The sequence below is a fragment of the Coffea arabica genome, chromosome 9c (assembly GCF_036785885.1).
Source record: "Coffea arabica cultivar ET-39 chromosome 9c, Coffea Arabica ET-39 HiFi, whole genome shotgun sequence".
In the NCBI taxonomy this organism is placed as follows: domain Eukaryota; kingdom Viridiplantae; phylum Streptophyta; class Magnoliopsida; order Gentianales; family Rubiaceae; genus Coffea; species Coffea arabica.
The window spans coordinates 41,772,292-41,791,140 of NC_092326.1; the positions used below are offsets into that span (position 1 = coordinate 41,772,292).

Below are 18,849 nucleotides of genomic sequence, written 5' to 3' on the forward strand. Positions count from 1 at the left end.
AAGTAGTTTATCACTTGATTTTGGGAGTAAGTTTTGCCTAGAAAATTTAGTATCACTTAATTAATTTAGATATTCAAGTTTTGATTATCAAACGATCTGAATCCATTAAATTTAGGTGCTGAACTGGGTTATCAAATAGGACCTAAGTGTAGAATGAGGAACAAGTTAAAGGAGGGGCACATGATATCTGATAATGTGGCCAAAATTATGTAACTCCGGGAAAATATATTATGATAAGTTTCTTTGGATGGTTTTTCTTGTTTAAATTGCAAAAGTCAACCTTACAAAGCAAACTTGTCTTCCATCATTCCATCAAATGTTTACTGTTAGAGTTACTTCCACGTGGAATGGAAATATATGTACACATTTCCTGGAAGAATTGGAAGAATATGAATCATGGCAATATACCATAAACTTGAAGTAGACAACAAAAAGATAGATGATGTCGCAAGGGGTGAAATCAGTTTATTGTCGTGTACTTGAATTGCTAAGCTCAAAAAAAAAATTTTTTTTTTTTAAGTAGATGAATCCCAAATAAGATATTCTTTGAGAAAATGACCTACACAGAGGTGCATAGAAAGAAAGGCGTCCAAGAATTGACACTGATTTTTTCATTTCTTAACAAGATATCATCATTTTCTTGAAAAATTTTTTGTACCAGTGTAATTTGTACAAAACAGCTCATCTACTTGTTGATACCAATTTGCTGACCCTTTTTTTTTTTTTTTTTTTAATAGAATTTTGGTCACATAAGTTTGGCACATGTTCCCGAGTTTCCAATTCATCTGCCTTTTTTCCACGATGCAGAATTAGTTGCCTTATTTGCTTTCTCTTCTTTCCCCGTAATGGCAGCCCTTTAATTTTCCAGTCAGTGCTTCTTTGCTGGACTCAGTCTCTATGCCTATGAAACCAATGTAACATGGAAAGGTTGTTGGACTTGGGTCTCTACGTTGTTAGTTTAGTCTAAGATTTTAAAAATATCACCTACCTTCTTTACTTTTCTTATTTGTGTAACAAAACTTTTAAAATCCTTGAACCACCCTTTCGCTCATTTTCCTATACTAGGCCTGGTGCCCTGTGAGTTTCGCGGAGTGTCCATTGTTGATTGTTTAATGATAATGTAGGTTATAATTTTAGAGAAAAGTTTTTTTTTATTTTGGTTTTTGGTTGTATATTTTTGAATTTTTTAGTTTTTGAAATATTATTGAAGTAATATTTTTGGAATATAGTTAATGGAAGGTAATGGAAAGTGGCATAATTAATTTGTATTTATTAAATAGTTATTGATTTTTTGTTGATAAGTATTTTATGGTAGTTGTATTTGTGTTATGTTATTTAATTTTATGGTAGTTGATAAGTATGTTATTTATCTTTATTGGATGTGTGTGAAGTTTTTGTTGATATATATATTTTTGAGAAAATGAATTTTTTATATATATATTTTGGGTGAGAAAATGTATGTTATGATTGTTCGATGCTGTTTATATTTTCTGTTTTTTGTTTATTTATGTGCGGTTATTATTGTAAATATTTAGAGTGGGCGGTAATGGTAAAATTTTGTAAAGTTGTGTAATGAGAGGAATTTGATAGTTGGTGGTAAATTTTTTATTTCATTACATGAAAGATGGATGATTTAGGGGAATATAACTGTTATGTCTAATAAGCTTGATGCGAACTCGATTCTCCAAGGACCACTCGAGAAGAAATTGAATTGATCAGACAGCGGAAAGATCTATCTTGATCAGGTTATGGGTACAAAAGACAGACTCTAAACCAATCAAGGACAGCTCGAGATTGTTTAGAACGGTAGAATGGCGCTACAATTCAACATGGTCTTGAATTGATAAGCCGAAACTTGAACAAAGGAGATTCAACTCACTTTGTATCAAGGGACGTTCCCAAAGGAACAAGAAAGAGAAAACTCTCACATTTTATTCATAATTGTCTTCCCCGTCATATATCATGAGCTATAATATTTATAGCCTTACAAGACTCAAAAACCTAATCTAAGTTGGAAACAAATCAAATTTTCTTACTTGACTTGACTTCTAAACTTGACACAATTTTCTAAACAAATTTGAAAGCAATTAACTATTTTCCTAAAACTCTAATTCAATTAGAATAGGAAACTAACTAACTCAAATTGGCTTAACTATGGTCAACATGACCTTAGCTTTTATTCCTTAATTCAAACAACTTACTTAACTCTCAAATTAACTCTAATTAACAACTAACATTGCTGAAAACTCAATTAAATAAATGATAACAAGAAATAAGCATGACACAGGGCTGGATCTTCAATGATTCTTGAGCCCGATTGCACCATCAACCATCATTGGAATGTGAAGACTTATAAAATAAATTTTCTTGGACTTGAAAGGAATCCAATTCTTCATGTTCTCATCATTCCCCTCCTCTTGAAAGACGATTTGTCCTCAAATCGAGTACTTGCTTACAAACGAGTAACTTGGAGAATGTCTTGATATATGCAACCCAAGAAGCATGTCTGCCTTTTTTTTCTGTCCAAATTGCTCTCCTGAAAAAGGATGACCAGTGGCAGCCTAACTCCCTAAAATATAGAAAAAGATGAGCGAATGTGAGGATAAGATGAATGGGCTAAGGAAAATCCTAAAAAGTAGGAGAAATGGTGGCTAAAATATAGGGATAGGTCTTTGTAACGGGTTAGGAAACTGGGTTGGGAGTGTTTTGGGAATGGTTAGATCAGTAGGTTCTTTGGAAGTCAATCAATATTTGGAAATCAATCAAGATATCAATCAAGATTTGGAAACCAATCAAGACTTGGAAATCAATCAAGATTTGGAAACCAATCAAGACACAACTCACTTTGGAAACAAACGCAAGGAAAAAAAATTCTTTTTTTCGATGAACAGTTCTGCTACAGTACTATGAACAGTACTACTACAGTAGCGGCGGATGAACAGTACTGCTACAGCATGAACAGTGCCAATGAACAGTACCCCCCGTGAACAGTCCGATTTTTTTTTTTTTTTTTTTGCTTTTGACGACTCGACACGAGGTTACGACTTCACTTGGAAGAAATTTAATGGGAGTTAAACCCTTGAAAAATCTGTTTTCAAGAATGTAATCACACCAAAAAATTTCAACCTCGATCAATCACAAGGTAGGTTAGACTCAAGTGATAAAATCAAGAAAACAAGAATCAAAAAATTTTTTTGTTCATTTAAATCGAAAGGCGGCTAGGGTCTTGTTAGAAAAATAAATAGAAAAAAAGAAAATCAAAGGATATTAACTTGAATCAAGAGCTGAGCTCTGATACCAGATGATGCGAACTCGATTCCCCAAGGACCACTCGAGAAGAAATTGAATCGTTCAGGCAGCGGAAAGATCTATCTGGATCAGGTTATGGGTACAAAAGACGGATTCTAAACCAATCAAGGACAGCTCGAGATTGTTTAGAACGGTAGAATGGCACTACAATTCAACATGGTCTTGAATTGATAAGCCGAAACTTGAACAAAGGAGATTCGACTCACTTTATGTCAAGGGACGTTCCCAAAGTAACAAGAAAGAGAAAACTCTCACATTTTATTCATAATTGTCTTTCCCGTCATATATCATGAGATATAATATTTATAGCCTTACAAGACTCAAAAACCTAATCTAAGTTGGAAACAAATCAAATTTCCTTACTTGACTTGACTTCTAAACTTGACACAATTTTCTAAACAAATTTGAAAGCAATTAACTATTTTTCTAAAACTCTAATTCAATTAGAATAGGAAACTAACTAACTCAAATTGGCTTAACTATGGTCAATATGACCTTAGCTTTTATTCCCTAATTCAAACAACTTACTTAACTCTCAAATTAACTCTAATTAACAACTAACATTGCTAAAAACTCAATTAAATAAATGATAACAAGAAATAAGCATGACACAGGATTGGATCTTCAATGATTCTTGAGCCCGATTGCACCATCAACCATCATTGGAATGTGAAGACTTGTAAAATAAATTTTCTTGGACTTGAAAGGAATCCAATTCTTCATGTTCTCATCAAAGCTGTAATGAACATTGTTGATCAAGATTGTTGGATGAAGTCTCTGTCAAAGAGGTTGGTAGAATAATTGTTTTCGTTGAGCAGGGTAAAGAGCACGATACTTCCTTCATGCAAGAAGTGTTTTTGTGTGAATATTGGTCAACCTTGTGTTATTTCTATTCTTTCTAGCTGAAAGATCCATTGAGTTTTAGTATAATAGCAATTGATGACTCCTGCTTCATTTGTTTGTATATATCTTGGTATATCACCAACGAGGATCCGAAATAGAGAGTGGAGGGAAAAATGTATTGGTTATATAGAGAAGGGAGTAGTAATGTGACGTATGGATTGTATTGATTGGAATGTAATTTATATGGAACTTACCAAACATTCAAGATCGTCTGCTGTTAGCATTATGTAAAATGAGAAATACGCCATCAGTTTTTCTTCTTCTGTGAATAGTGCTTGAGTGATGAAGAAAGAAAGCTATTAGTTTATTTTGTTATAGAGGGTTGATGTATTTGTGTGGAAGATGGAAATTGATTTATAGAAAACAGATTATTTACTGCATTCAATAGAAGATAGCAGGTTGTTGAAGAGAATGTTCCATTCGTGAGAAGCCAAGTAATTATTTGGATTGTAGATGGCGACTCTAAATACCATACAACCTATATGTAAAAATTGAAGGATCAAACCATCTTGGAGATTGTGATCTTGTATGAATTTGGTCCATCCGGAAAGCTGAAAGTTGGTATCAAGTTTGATGAACCATGTGCGATTTCCATTTCGTATGATCATTGTGTTTGTCCAATGATTTCTCAAATAGGAACAAAATGTTGGATTAATTGTCTGCAAGGAAGGGAATATCACGAATATAAATGACAGTAAAGTAAAAGTTCTAAGCAGGGGTTTTATAAGCTTACCAATCCTTCTGGGAATGCTTGTCTATATTCGATTAGGAATGATTTTGTTGATAAACCTGAGATTTGGATAGATATGTATTTTGTAGTTGGTTAATGGGAAATACATGTGATGTATATTAGTCAGTGGAGTATTTAAATGTGTAGAGGTTTGGTAAGTAGAAAAAAACTTACGTGATAACAGTTCTGGTGATGGATATTTGACTATGAATAAGGTGAGCCAATCTATAGCGTTGAAGTGTGACGACCAGTATTCAAGATGTGGATTAGTGAATCTGGAACCCATGATTCTTTTAAAGTTGAGACTGATTTCATATGTAAAGGTATTATTGGATGTTGGGGTTGCTTGGATTACTTGAACAGCTTGTCCATGAATTGTATGAAGGTAAAACAAACTGGTTATGAGGTGATCATTTTCTTCTATTGTTTCTGTTGTCCAGTCTATGAAAGTTGGTGTTGTCATGGGTTTTTTGTGTTGTTTGATGTTAGCGATAGGGAGTTATGCTATTTATAGTGATTTTTACTGATGTGCGATAGTTGATATGAATGATGGTGTTTTTGTTTTATTTTGATATGTTTTTATGTGTGAGGTTGTTGGACATGTGAGATACAGTTTTATGGAATGGAGTGTATAGGATGGGACTATTATATAGTCATGTGAATGTACAGAGATGTTTTGTTGTATCAGATGTATTAGTGTAAGGGAAACAAAGTTCATAAGTGAATATAAGCAGTGTTTCATACTGGTGATAAAGTTTTAGATATGTCTGATGAGGAATTAAACAAAAGTATGTTGTGGTTTAGTTTGCAGATAAAGTACAGCGGAGCAAAAGGTGATTAATAGCTGCAGGGAATAAAAAATATTAACAGGTACAGATAGCTGGCTTCACGTGCTTTTCTGCTTCTTGGATTCTTTGTCAAATTCTTGATCTAAGCTGCGTTTGGCAGATGGTGGTGCTGTTAGAGCCTATGGTTCAGTCAAAACAGTTGTCTGAAAAGCTGAAGATTCGTCTGAAGAAGTTTTTTGGTGGATTGAACTGGGAGTGGCAATAGGTGTAGATGGATCAGATGGAACTGTAACTTGCTGAGGCGTGTCTATTTTCTGAATCAACTGTTGCTGCTCTGAGCCTGAAGTTTTTTCTTCATCTAGGTGCTTGAGAAGTGGTTGAGTTGATGATTTGTCAGTAACAAAGGCAGTGAAAAAAATAAAGGGGTGTAAATTATCTTTGAGATAGTAGATACGACCTCATCTCACAGAGTAAAGTTTGCTGTTGGATTTTTTGATTGATAAGATCAACAGGGATTGGCATTTTCTGTGTTATTGAAAACAATATAGATTAGGCTATAAGAAAGAATAAATGCAGTGAATGTTTTATGTATATGTATCAGCCATTTGGTCTATACCTTGGTATGCTTGTCATAGATTTCAGCAGCAGTCATGCCAAGCAGGATTTCTGCATAGTTTTCTTCAATAGTAGCAGTGATGTAGCTGGTGTCATCATGTATGTTTACTTGGAATTTTGCTCTGTGAAAGAAATAAGAGAGTGCTTTAGTATATTGTGTGTTGTTAAAGGCGATTAAAGGATTAATATATAATTTATGTAAGAAATATAGATACTTTGGTTCTGATTTTTTGTCCTTTGTTTCACAGAAGCTGCAATCAAATTCAATGTCCATCATTGCTCCTGTTGATTTGCCACATATAACACAGCTAGGGACAAAGAATTTTTGCTCAGAATTGATTATCAATGGAGTTCCTTTGATCCAGAAGTTCTTGATCTATTCAAATGAGAAAATTGAAAGTTATTATTAATGTAAATGAACTATATATGTAAGTTTTTGGATCTACTATGTAAGGAGAAGCATATATTAAGAAAAGAAGTTATTTTACCAGTTCTGGGGAGGCAAGAATCTGTAAGATTGGTCTTATTTGACTGTTAAGAGGAGTAAGCACTTTCTGATTTATTTTTTCATAAAGCTTTTGGCTGATGACTCTATCAATATATGCTTTGTTCTCATTACACCTGTAGTATTTATGCAATATTTTGTTTTAGTTGTTATATTAATCTATGAATGCAGGAATATTGAGTATGGAAATTGAGAAATAGAGAAATGTGTACCAAATTTTCAGTGAAGCTGTTTGTTGTAATGGTGGGTCAAGCACAATTGTGGTGTTGGGGCGGGTAGTAATATCAATTTCTTTAATTGGTATTTGGAAAGAGGAAAAAAGAAGAGAAAATAATGAATGTGATCAGATATATTATTGGTTATGAAGTAATTGAATTGGTAAGGAAGGTACTGACCATGATATGTTGTGATCTTTGGGTGAATAAGCAGAACTACTGGGCATGTGTGTATAATGTTCATCAATTCAATGCCTTCGATGTAAACATATGGTTCCCACATGGTAAAGATCATTGGTTTGCATCTGGAGTATATGCAAGCAGTAATAAGTGGGAAAAAGAACTTATCATATAGATGATGGATTGGATAAGACTTTAGAGTGTATGCAGGTGAGTTTAATAAGATAAAATGGCTATGGTTAATAAGATAAAATAGCAGGAAAATTACTCGGGATTAACGGCAACAAATCTATGAATCATGCGTGGTCCTCTTGGAGTTGATATCATTGATTCTAGAAATCCTTGAATCAGAGCACAAAACAGATTTGCAGACATGAGATTATTTGAGAAATGAAAGGTTTTAATACAAGAAGATGTAAGATAGATATAATTGTATTGAACAAGTCGAAACAATGAAGGCAGGCTTACTGAATCTGGAAACATCATTGTTTTTATATTTATCAAGATCCCTGAATGAAGTTAATGGAAAATGATTGTCCAATGTCAGCTGTTTTGCTTTTTGTGTCTATTTGATAAAAGTTGTTTTTGTTATTGTCAGCTGCCATGCGACAGAACTAGCTTGATTTCTTTCATCAGTGATAGATGAAATAGCAGCATTGCCGATGTAATAAGTGTGATAAGGATGAAGCTTGCTATATGCATACTTTACATCTCTAGTGAAAGCAATTCCTTGAATTGATTCATTCTGCAAATAAGAGTCATTAATTGATTGGAAGTTGATGATAAATAAGAGTGATAATGGATAGTAGATGAAAATGTTATATTGAAACGGATTATTTTTAATGGGTAAGGGTCTTTTTTATTGCATCAGTAATTATTATAGTATAAACAATAAGTAAAAGCCTTGTTTTTATAGTTAATTTTTTTTTAATGAAAAGGATCTTGAAGATGAAATTTACCTGCTCATCTGCAAACATGAAGCGTTGGAACATGCTGTTGTCTTTTCCGGTGAAGATGTTTGTTTTTTCAATTAGAATGACTTTAATTATCCACTTACTTGATTTATTTGTCAAGCTGTTCAGAGGAGTGCATTTGTCATCCATGCCTGCAATATAGAATGTCAAAAGTATGTTAATGTGGATAGAATGATGTAAATATATAAGAGACTGAATATAAGCAGTTTTAATTGAAAATTTTTCAGTTCAGTACTTAATCTTCAGCTGCAGCTGCTAAAATTTCTTGATACACTACATTTCGAGTACAATTACTGGACATAGAATCAGAAGCAATACGTCTGAGCAAAATTTTAACATCATTAGCAGTTCTGGCTCTTGATAATGTAACATATAATTGGCCATGTGAGAATACTGGTTCTTTCAGATATAATCCTACAAAATCAAGTGTTTGTCCCTGTGATTTATTAATTGTCATGGCAAAACATAATGAAATTGGGAACTGAGTACGCTTGAATCGTATTGGATATGACTCATCATTAGAACTGTGCAATGGAATGCGAGGAATGAAAACTTGTTTACCAGAATGAATTCCAATTGAAATTTGAGCATGAATGATGTTTTTGTTAAAATTCAAGCATATCAAACGGGTTCCATTGCATAGTCCTTGTGTTGGATTCAGGTTTCTTAAGAGAATGACTGGGTAATTTGGTTTCAAAATCAACAAATGTGGAGGTAATCCTGGGGGTGGATAGTATTTAAGAAGTCACCGTGATCAGCTTGTTTTGTTGGATCTATTGTCTCATCGAAACTGATATATTTGATTTCTTCTCCAGGGAACTTTTGAATCAAGATCTGATTGATTTCGAGCATAATATCATTTGTTGTACTGAGAATGGCTCTGTTAATGAGAGTTGAATTCTGAGGGGGAAAGTTGGACAGAGATGGATAAACAGTGTCTATCAAAGTGTGCAAGGATTGCTGATCGTCATTAATGAAAGGGACAACCATTAAAGAAGGCAACCGTATCTTGTCATCTGTAATGGTTGCTTGTGTGCCATTTCCAATATTGAGCAGAAAATCTGAGAATGATGGATCAAGAAATGCTCTCATATTTTCTGTCAATCGAATCTTTTGGAGGTGTGGCCAGATATATGAGTTGATGAGAGATGCAGAAATGTAATCTTCTCTTTGATCTTTCTGGACAACTGGTAAAGTCTGGCAAAAATCTCCACCGAAAACAATGAGTTTTCCACCAAATATTTGATCAGAATTGAGCAAGTCTCTAAGTACTTTGTCAAAGGATTCGATTGCGTACTTTTTTGTCATTGTTGCTTCATCCCATATTATTAGCTTTGCAGCTTTGATTAGCTGAGAAACGGCACCTTGCTTAGAAAGATTACATATGCTGCTGGTTTCATGATGGAGTGGAATTTTGAAACCTGAATGAGCAATACGACCTCCTGAAAGTATTGATGCAGTTGCTCCTGATATTGTAGTTGCCAGTGCAATGTCACCTTTTGATCTAATTGTTGCACGGAGAGCTTTGTAGAGAAAGGATTTTCCTGTACCACCAGGGCCATCAATAAAGAATGCACCTGATTTGTTTGTATTGACTCTTTCCATTATTTTTTGAAATGTAAGTTGTTGGCCACTGTTTAACATAGCTACTGCTGCTAAATCTTCTCCTGATACAGGTATTGCAAGTTTAGCTTGTATTTTTTTTCCCGGATGGTTAAACTAAAAACTTGGAGTAAAATCTGAGAAGCTAAAATCTTTGATGCTTTTTCCCATTATTTGCAAGTATTGATCAATGAGGCCGAGAACTCTCATGACAATTGTATTTTCTGATAAAGAAGGATCTGCTGCAATGTTTTCTGACAAAAAGGACTAAAACTTTGACTAGAGCTGCTGCGGATTAGCTGGTAGACAATGGACTAAAATCACTGCAAATAACTGTCTCAAACATTGTGGCATTTTGTACATAACAGCCTCTGATAAGCATTCTTCAGCTCCGTTATCTGTGTGGAGTAAACCGCGCAATTCTGTTGCTTTTTTGAATGAAGACGTCAGATAACCATTGACTGTTTTAAGATCATCAAAGGAGGTTGGTTTTCGAACATTCATGAGTAGTATTCTCAGATAATATCTCTCACCTTCAATTGGTGTGCTGTTATTATACGGCCAATGACTTGTCCTCTTTTTCTTGTATACCAGATTCTATCATCTTGATCCCAAACAAAATGTTGAGGAAACTCCCTGTAGAGAAGACTTAAATCATCTGCTTCCTTATTTGTTTGATTCATGTTAAAAACTCTATCAGCATTGTTCGTGAAAGCCTGTCATCTGTAACTACCTGTGTCAAAGATTGATTCTCATCAAAGCACATAGATTGGTAGTTTTCAAGGTGCAAATGAAGTGAAATGACTGATGGACTGATAAGATTGAGATCAAAAGCATAAATCTTTCACATAGCTTCAGGAGCACACACCCATCTTGCAGACTAAAATTCTTGATCTCATCAACAATCTTATTTGCTTGTTCTGCTGTCAATTGATACATTACTCTGTCGTAGCCTTTGTATATATACTTGTATATATACTTGACAGCTTCGATAGCAGAACATATTTCCACATTGATGTGACAATCATATTTAACAAGAATGTATGGATTATAAGGGACAATCCATCGGTTGTCTAACTCATGCTCTCTGATGTAGATTCTGGTGCCATCATCTCGCCTTCTGTATATTGGATATGAGTTTTTTTCATGCTTTGTATATTTTGAAAATTTCTTTGGATAATTGTTTCTGCATTTTTTATTTTGTCGCATACAGGGATTACTTGGATTCATTGCTCCACATGGTCCATGAATCATATGCTTTATAACTAAAGCATGTAAGTAAGATGACTGATGTTTATCAGGGAGCTCTGCACAGACAATTTTGTCATATTCTTCGGGTGAGAACATCTTTGAACGTTTTTTCAAGATAACCAAAAAATGAGTATGTGGGAGGCCTCTTTTCTGAAATTCAATAACGTAGGTATAAGCGGCAACATCACCGATAAGATGCTTCTTGAAAAGGTTTTCTTTCAACTGTTCTATTTTTGCACGGAACACTCGTGTGATCAAGTCTGGGCGATTCTGAGTCTCATCCACCTCTTCCAAATGATTCTTTATTTCAGGCCAAGAGGGATTGCAGGTCATTGTAAGGGAAATATCCGATTTCCCATAACGCTGCACAAGGGTCATAGCGTCCATATATCGTCGCCGCATATCCCTTGGTCCTCCTATAAAACTTGCTGGCAATATGATACGCTTTCCTACATCTGATGCATTTGTCTTGCCTCTTGCTATGATATCAAGTAATCCCTGATAAGCTTCTGTCCTCAATTTGTTTTGCCTGTTTCTGTGAAATTCAAGACGTGATGTCTCTAACTTGACATAAGCATCAACAGAATACTGCTGCAATAACCGGCCAATGTGTAGCAGGTGTGATTGATCTCTATCTCGCATTTGGAATTTGTAAGCATAATATTCTCGGCACGAGACTGTTGGCCTTTTCCTTTTTTTTTTCTTTTTAGCAGCTGATAAAATAAGAAAAATGTAAGAATTAGTTATTTTACATTGTAGTAGACAAATGCTGAAAAATATAAAGGTTTCTAAATATACCTGTTTGTTCCACATCAAAGAGTTGTTCTAGATCATTGCATTGATGAACAGGAAGCATATTTTCTCTTTCACAAGTCTGATGAGAGTCATTAAGAATCTGAGTTCTTGTTTTCCGAAGGATTCCAGGATGCCATCCTGTTTCTCCACGAGCAAATATTAATGGATATTGTAATGTATCATAACAACCATAATGTTGCTTAATTATTCTTGTGCCTCCTGTTTTTGTATAGATTTCAATTTCTCTTGAACTGTCTCCATTAGTATTGTCATTGTCAGACCAAATTGCTGCCACTTGAGAGACTGCAGGAAAATTGAAGACACGTTGATCTAATCCTGGATTAGATTTAAGGAAAATTCTGTAGTTATCCAAATCTTGAATGTCTGTTAACCTTCGGATAAAGATGGAGTAGGGGTTCTGATCAAGAATGGATTTTAGCTGCTGAACAATTGATTCTTTGAATTTGCTGGAGAGAGCCATTCTATTCTGTATCTCATGTTCTATATCATAAAAATACAGTTGCAAATTCGATGCTTTTTCACCATCAGAAGGTTTCAATGCACTGACAAAATGGTATATCTGTCATTGTACTCGAAATGTGTATATACCTTTATTTCTCTTACTGAGGCCTTTGTTATAGTGAACTCCCAATGATGTAAAGGCAAATATATTGTTGTAACTCCTTATACATTGTCTAAACTCAGTAGCCTCAGGAGTATTTCCTTTATAGAGTTGCACAAGCATATCTGGCATTTTTGTTTCTGCTAAATGAATTTCTCCTGATGCATAACAAAATCTTGGCAGTTCCATATAGAAGCGTTTTGCACAACAATGTGGACAGTCTGGAGCAGGTGGGAGAAGAGCTGGTTCTAATGGTATTTGTTGGAGCAATGGGATATTTTTTTTGCGTCGTCGTCGAACTAAAAGTATGAAGTATAAATGTAGACAAGTTATAAGGCGCAAATACAGATAAAGCATGTGGTATGTATGAAAAGAGTAACAGGATAAAGATAGGAGGAAAGTTTTATCGCACACTTTGATTTTGGATAGGTGCAGATGAACTTGATGGTTCTGCTATCACCGATGGCTGTGCTGAAAATTTATCAACGTGAGTTAAGCTATGTTGCTCATGTAAAAGTAAAATATATTATACATATTTGTTATAATAAAATAGGATTAAGTAGTGATCGAAATTATTAAAATAAGGAGGAAACCTACAGGCAAAAATTGGACAGGGGAACCAGTGAATGGCAGCAGGAGATGATGCCGGATTGAAAAGGTTTTCTAAGACAGGATCGTTTCTTGCAGGAAGATAATCTATGTATGTATGTATAAGAAGGTGTTTAGTGTCATTGAAATGACCAATAAATACATGAAAAAATTATATGCAAAAGGTAGGAAGAGAATAAATACATGGATCAATCTTAGATATAGCTGATGTAGAGGAGCTGTCTGCTATATGAGGAATTGGCATAACGGAAAGAGGAGAATAGGAAGAAACACTTGGAACAAAAGGTGAGGATGGGGAAAAAGGATGAGTAGGTCTATAAGGAAAATGACTGCTGGCTGTTGATCCAGTAGTATAGATAGGCACATCAACTAAACAATCTTTATGTGTAGAGCAAGTAGAAACAGATGGAATATTTGGAAGAGGAGGTGCACTAGATTCATCAATTGGAGTACAATGTGTTTTTTGGTTGGCCATTTGTGCAGTTCCTTTGCATCGTCTCGCTATTTCTGCAGCATATCTGTCTCGGCGACGTTCATTCTTTTCGAGATGGCACTGATCTTCATAGTAAGATTTACGCTTTCGAGGCATAGTAAATAAAACTAACGGCAGATAGAAATAGATGTCATAATTAACGATAGTTATGGTTGAATGTAACAGTGAATGAATGAACCAAGCAAGCGTCAGGAAGATTGCATATAATAGTAAATGAATGAATGGAACAAGATAAGAAATGTGAGATTGTAGAAGTCAAGATTACCATGTAACTATAAAATAATAAGATGAAAAATATACAAAGAAAGACATAGAAATGTGAATGAAAAGGAACCTGCAGTTAAAGTGGAAATTGCAGGAAAGTGAATGAAAAAGTAAAGGTAAAAAATCTATAATAACAACTATAAGTACAAGAAGGGAAAAACTGTTTAGTATAAAATGATCAGCTCCTAAGTATGAAAGTTCGACTGATGCACATGCATGCAAGAGGGGAAAAACTAAAATCAAAAAATGGAAGGAAATATTTTTATGCCACTATATAATAAATGAAAAGAGGCGAGGATTAAAGGTAGTTAAATATTCTAATGAAAGGAGTGGTAGGAGTGCAACCATAAGAGAATATTAGGAGAAAGCAAATAGAAAAATCATGAGCAGGGACAATATTAGCCAAAAAGGGACATGGGTGAAAGGCAAACCATCTATTAGGAAGGAAAAGTACCAAAAAGAGATATAAATGCATCTGCATAATACGAGAGGCAATATGGGATAACGACAAAGGATGCATGTTTGATGGCAAGATGGCAAAGAAAACAGACAAAAGTAACTATTAATGCAACAGAAGGGTCGAATTAACGCATAGGGGAATGATGCAACGAAAAGTGAAATATTACAGAATGGAAAGGAGCATTCGTAAGGTTGAAAATGAGGAATAAGGAATAATTTACCAGGCAGAACCTGGAGCAGGATGATAAAAGGCTATAGCGAAAGTGAAGTCGACTATAAGGAAGCAAGAGCTTAAGTGGGAACCAAAGTGGAAGGAAATGAATAAAATAATGAGAGCTAATAAAACGAGGTGCTTGTTGGGAGCACGAATCCGACGGACAGAATGGTGGGAAGACTAAAATCAAGGATAATGAATATTAATAATATGATTCATGGAGGAAGGAAATATCTGGGCATATTTAATGCAGATTAGATGGTGAAAGTAGCTAATGTGAAATGGATCAAGAAAATAGTGACAATCCATGTAGATGAATAACACGTGTGCATAAAGTAAGCTAAGTAGTAAATAAGCACATGAGCACATTAAATGAAGACTGGACAATAAAAGAATTAGACATAAGAGACAAGGAGAGAAAACAAATATAGTAGAGAATATAAAATTGTAAATATAACATATATAAAGTAAACAATTTTAACAATAGGATATTAGAAATTACGAAATCATATATTTGTATTTATTAATTGAATAATCATTTTTCAATTGAATGAGTATTGGATGAATTGAATTGTAAATAAGTGTTACCGAAAGAAATAATAGTTGTATTAATTTTTTTGGTAATTAATAAGATTCCAAAATTTTAAAAAACACAATTTTAAAGAGTCTATTAGCTCATTGATATGAAAAATTAATCACGGTTGTTAGCTCATTAATATTGATGTAATGATGAAATCATTTATTTATTGATTAATGAATATGTTACTCAAAATCAGCGAATAGCACATGGCCTTCTGTGTTATGGGGAAAAAACACAATTTTAAAGAGTAATTTAAAAGATTGTATTAGATTATTGATGTCAAAAATTACTAACGCTTGTTAGCTCATTATATTTATCTAATCATGAAGTAATTTATTTATTTATTAATGAATATGTTAATGAAAGTTGACGAATAGTACATGAGCTTATGTGTTATAGAAATTTAAATTACAATAAGGTGACTGGAAGCATATTTTTTTTTATAAAATTAATATGTTTGTTAATGTATATATTTGGAGTAATTAATTTATTGATTAATGAATATCATAATAATATAAAATTGTATCATATTATATATAGAATTTATATACTGTTCTATACATATTAGATGGATAAAGATTTTTTATTGGGTTTGCATATTTGTTCACAAAATCAACATTTTTGCTAATATATATATTAATTAATGAATATCGTAATAAATATGGAATTTATATACCGTTCTATACATATTAGGTGCACAAATAATTTTTTAGTGGTTCGTATATTTTTTCACAGAATCAACATTTTTGCTAATATATATATATGTATATATTAAATAATGAATATCGTAATAAATATAAAAGAGAAGGGAAAATTATATTTTGAAGAAAGAAACCTTAATACAATGCAAAGTTAAGGGAGTTATATGCGAAAGAAACTTAATAAATAAAAGCAAGAAGCTAACATTTTGGTGAATAAAGTTAGACATAACAATTCCAGCGAAAATGGAAGAGAAAGAAAAGGGGAAAATCGTGGAGCAAAGGTAACAATTACAGTAGCGGAAAACGAATGAGAAAGAAAAGGACGAAATTGGGGAGAAAAGCCAACATTCGTGAGTAAACTCAAGCAACAGCGGAAGATCGAGGAGAAACAAAAGGACAAAATTACAGGCATACCAAGCGAAAGGGCAGAATGGGAACAAAGCAACAAGGACAAGCGGAAGCAGAAGCAATGGCGCTACACGAAACCTGCGAAAAGACTAAAAAGGACAAAATGAGCTGCAAAACCACAGCGAAACCGGCACAATCAACTGTTCATCAGGCTTCAGGGCTTTAAGTAGTTTAGATAAAAGTAGGAAATTTTGCCAATTTGGTCCCTAAACATTTTCACTTAAATCAATTTCGTCCTTCATTAAATATTTTAACCAATTTAGTCACTGAACTAGTTTTTTGCTTTCAATGTAGGACTTTTTACTACATTTTACTCAATTCGCGTGGACCAAAGGGGTATAATTGTCACACTGGCTTAATCTCCTGCAATTATCCACTGAAACGAATTAGATATCATTATCCCGCCCATGCGATTATCCTTGGAAATAGAACTCAAATGGGAAAAATTGGGAGAACAACTAGGGCGAGCGGTGAACAGAAGGTGGAGGCCGAAATCGAAATGTCTACGCCACGAGCTCAGGCAATGGACGATGGCGATTCTGTAAAGGATGGCAACGATCAAGTGGAGTCATTGGGCTTGGGTGAACAGACGATGGAGGCCAGAATCGAAATGTCTACACCACGAGCTCAGGCAATGGACGATGACGATTCTATCAAGGATTGCAACAATCAAGTGGAATCATCAACAAGATCAGGTAGCTCGGCTTACTTCAAACCTAACTTCATCAACCGTATGCATGAGGTGCTTGAGTTGAGTGCCACTACCCACTCGTATGTTGGAATGGTGATATACTGTATAATGGAAGGACTTGAGGGGGGGTTTAATTTTGCAGTATTGTACTTCAGTGGCGAGGCATGAACAGGTTAGGGGATGTTAAAATTTTTTGTTAAAATGCTTATAGATTCCACATGGGTAAGATAAATCATTTAGTTTGGGTATGGTACTTTCAAAATTTTACTTTATTTTCCTGAGATTTGTGATGTTGAAATGTTGGTAATTTTGAAATTGAATATGTATGCTTTTGGTTTAGGTGGTGAAATTTGGTCTCGATTAAAGTAAATTTGTTTGTTTGTGAACTATGATGTGGTCCCTGTGCCTTTAAAGTATACTATGCGTTGCTTTCATGTTGATGAAAAGTCAGACATAACTGGGGCCAAGGTTCTGCATCTGAGAAATAATAAAAGATTTCTATTTTTTTAAATAAAAAATCAGGTCAAGATATGGATTATTTTACTTTGAAAGTACATTATGGTGGTGTCTATGTTAAGGAGCCAAAAGAAGCATACGTAGGGGGTAGCGTGGAAACATTTGACGTTGTTATTCCAGAAAGAGTTAGTAAGTCAATTCTGAGTCACTTTTGCACTTCTGTGGGCTGTCGGGAGGATTCAAAGATGATGTATGGAATCCCCTATGAAAAAAATGTCCTGAAGTTTCAACAAATAGATAGTGAGGATGATGCAATAGACGTGGCTTGCATTGGTAAAAAATATGGAGAAGTTGATGTGTATGGTATCTATGAATTCCATATACGAGATGTTAATAGCAACACTGATTTAGGTGCAGCAACTGTTGAGGAGATTCAACTAAAAGATGATAATTTATATGTGGGGCTCACCTTTGATGATATTGATCTAACTGACTTCGAAGAAATACCAGTCAAAGTTGAGCAAATGATGGAGCGTGTGAGGTCAAAAAATGAAAAAGCAGAGCCTGCTGAACATGAAGGAAATGATGGTGATGATGATGCTGTCCATTCGGATTCATCTAGAGCTGAAAGCTTCCATGATAGCGATTATGATTTCAGCCATGATGAAGAAGATGTTATATTTCAGAGTTGCATTGTTACACCCGAGCAAGAGTTAGGTTGTCGAATTGGAAAGATACAACCTGATGGTGGAGCAAAAAGTAGGGGCAAGGAGTGTAAGAAACAGAAAATGTCTACGCCTGCAGCTGAGAAGAAAAAAGATAGAGCCAAAAATCATTCTTTGAAGGACTTGCACTTAGATGAAGGAGATCAGATTCCAGTCCACAAAAATCATTCTTTGAAGGACTTGCACTTAGATGAAGGACTTTGCCTCTAAGGTTGAGGCCAGTGATGACTCTCTTGTGATGAAGACTATGGGACCTGAGCACACTTGTGGCCGGACATTCTACCACAAGAGAGTTACCTCAGGTTTTCTAGCTAAAAAATATGCAAAATTTTTAAGGTTGAATAAGAGAATCACTGTTGAGGAATTTAGGGAGAAGGTGCATTTGGAACTTAATGTTCACATCACTATAGCACAAGTATACAAGACATTCATGAAAGCAAAGATCATAATCCATGGGAGCTATAAAGAATAATATCAAAGGCTTTGGGATTATTGTGACGAGCTGCTAAAATGCAATCCGGGTTCCACTGTGTACATGGAGACAGAGTTAGATGAAGACATTGGGAGAGAGAGATTCCGAAGGTTGTATGTCTGCTTTGGGGCACTAAAAAGAGGATATAAGTCTGCATGTAGGCCCGTCATTAGAGTGGATGGCTGTCATTTACGAGGTCCACACCCCGAAGTGCTACTGATAGTTATTGGGATTGATCCAAATGATTGCCTGTATCTCATTGCTTATGCAGTAGTAGAGGCTGAAAAC

At 34.6% G+C, this 18,849-nt stretch overlaps 2 protein-coding genes across 2 annotated transcripts; both read right to left on the bottom strand.

Annotated features, from left to right (window-relative positions):
- Nucleotides 1-5,828: 5,828 nt before the first annotated feature.
- On the bottom strand, nucleotides 5,829-9,824 carry LOC140014253 (uncharacterized). The gene is made up of 5 exons (XM_072064696.1): nucleotides 8,969-9,824; nucleotides 8,205-8,350; nucleotides 6,561-6,721; nucleotides 6,347-6,467; nucleotides 5,829-5,909 (listed from the first exon to the last, which is right to left on the bottom strand). The coding sequence occupies exons 1-5, from the start codon at nucleotides 9,822-9,824 to the stop codon at nucleotides 5,829-5,831; spliced, it is 1,365 nt and encodes a 454-aa protein (XP_071920797.1).
- A 735-nt stretch (nucleotides 9,825-10,559) lies between these two features.
- On the bottom strand, nucleotides 10,560-11,714 carry LOC113710640 (uncharacterized). The gene has a single exon (XM_027233756.1). It carries the CDS (start codon nucleotides 11,712-11,714, stop codon nucleotides 10,560-10,562), a length of 1,155 nt encoding a protein of 384 aa, XP_027089557.1.
- Between the last annotated feature and the right edge of the window lie 7,135 nt (nucleotides 11,715-18,849).

Bases quoted from the DNA above. Each gene is read 5' to 3' on its own strand.
- LOC140014253 (XM_072064696.1), bottom strand. From the start codon at position 9,824: ATGGAAAGAGTCAATACAAACAAATCAGGTGCATTCTTTATTGATGGC. The intron at 8,351-8,968 runs GTGACTTCTTAA...TCTATATTGCAG, and splicing joins AACAAAACAAGCTGATCACG to GCATGGATGACAAATGCACT. The intron at 6,722-8,204 runs GTAAATTTCATC...TCATTTGAATAG, and splicing joins TCATGTTTGCAGATGAGCAG to ATCAAGAACTTCTGGATCAA.
- LOC113710640 (XM_027233756.1), bottom strand. From the start codon at position 11,714: ATGCGAGATAGAGATCAATCACACCTGCTACACATTGGCCGGTTATTG.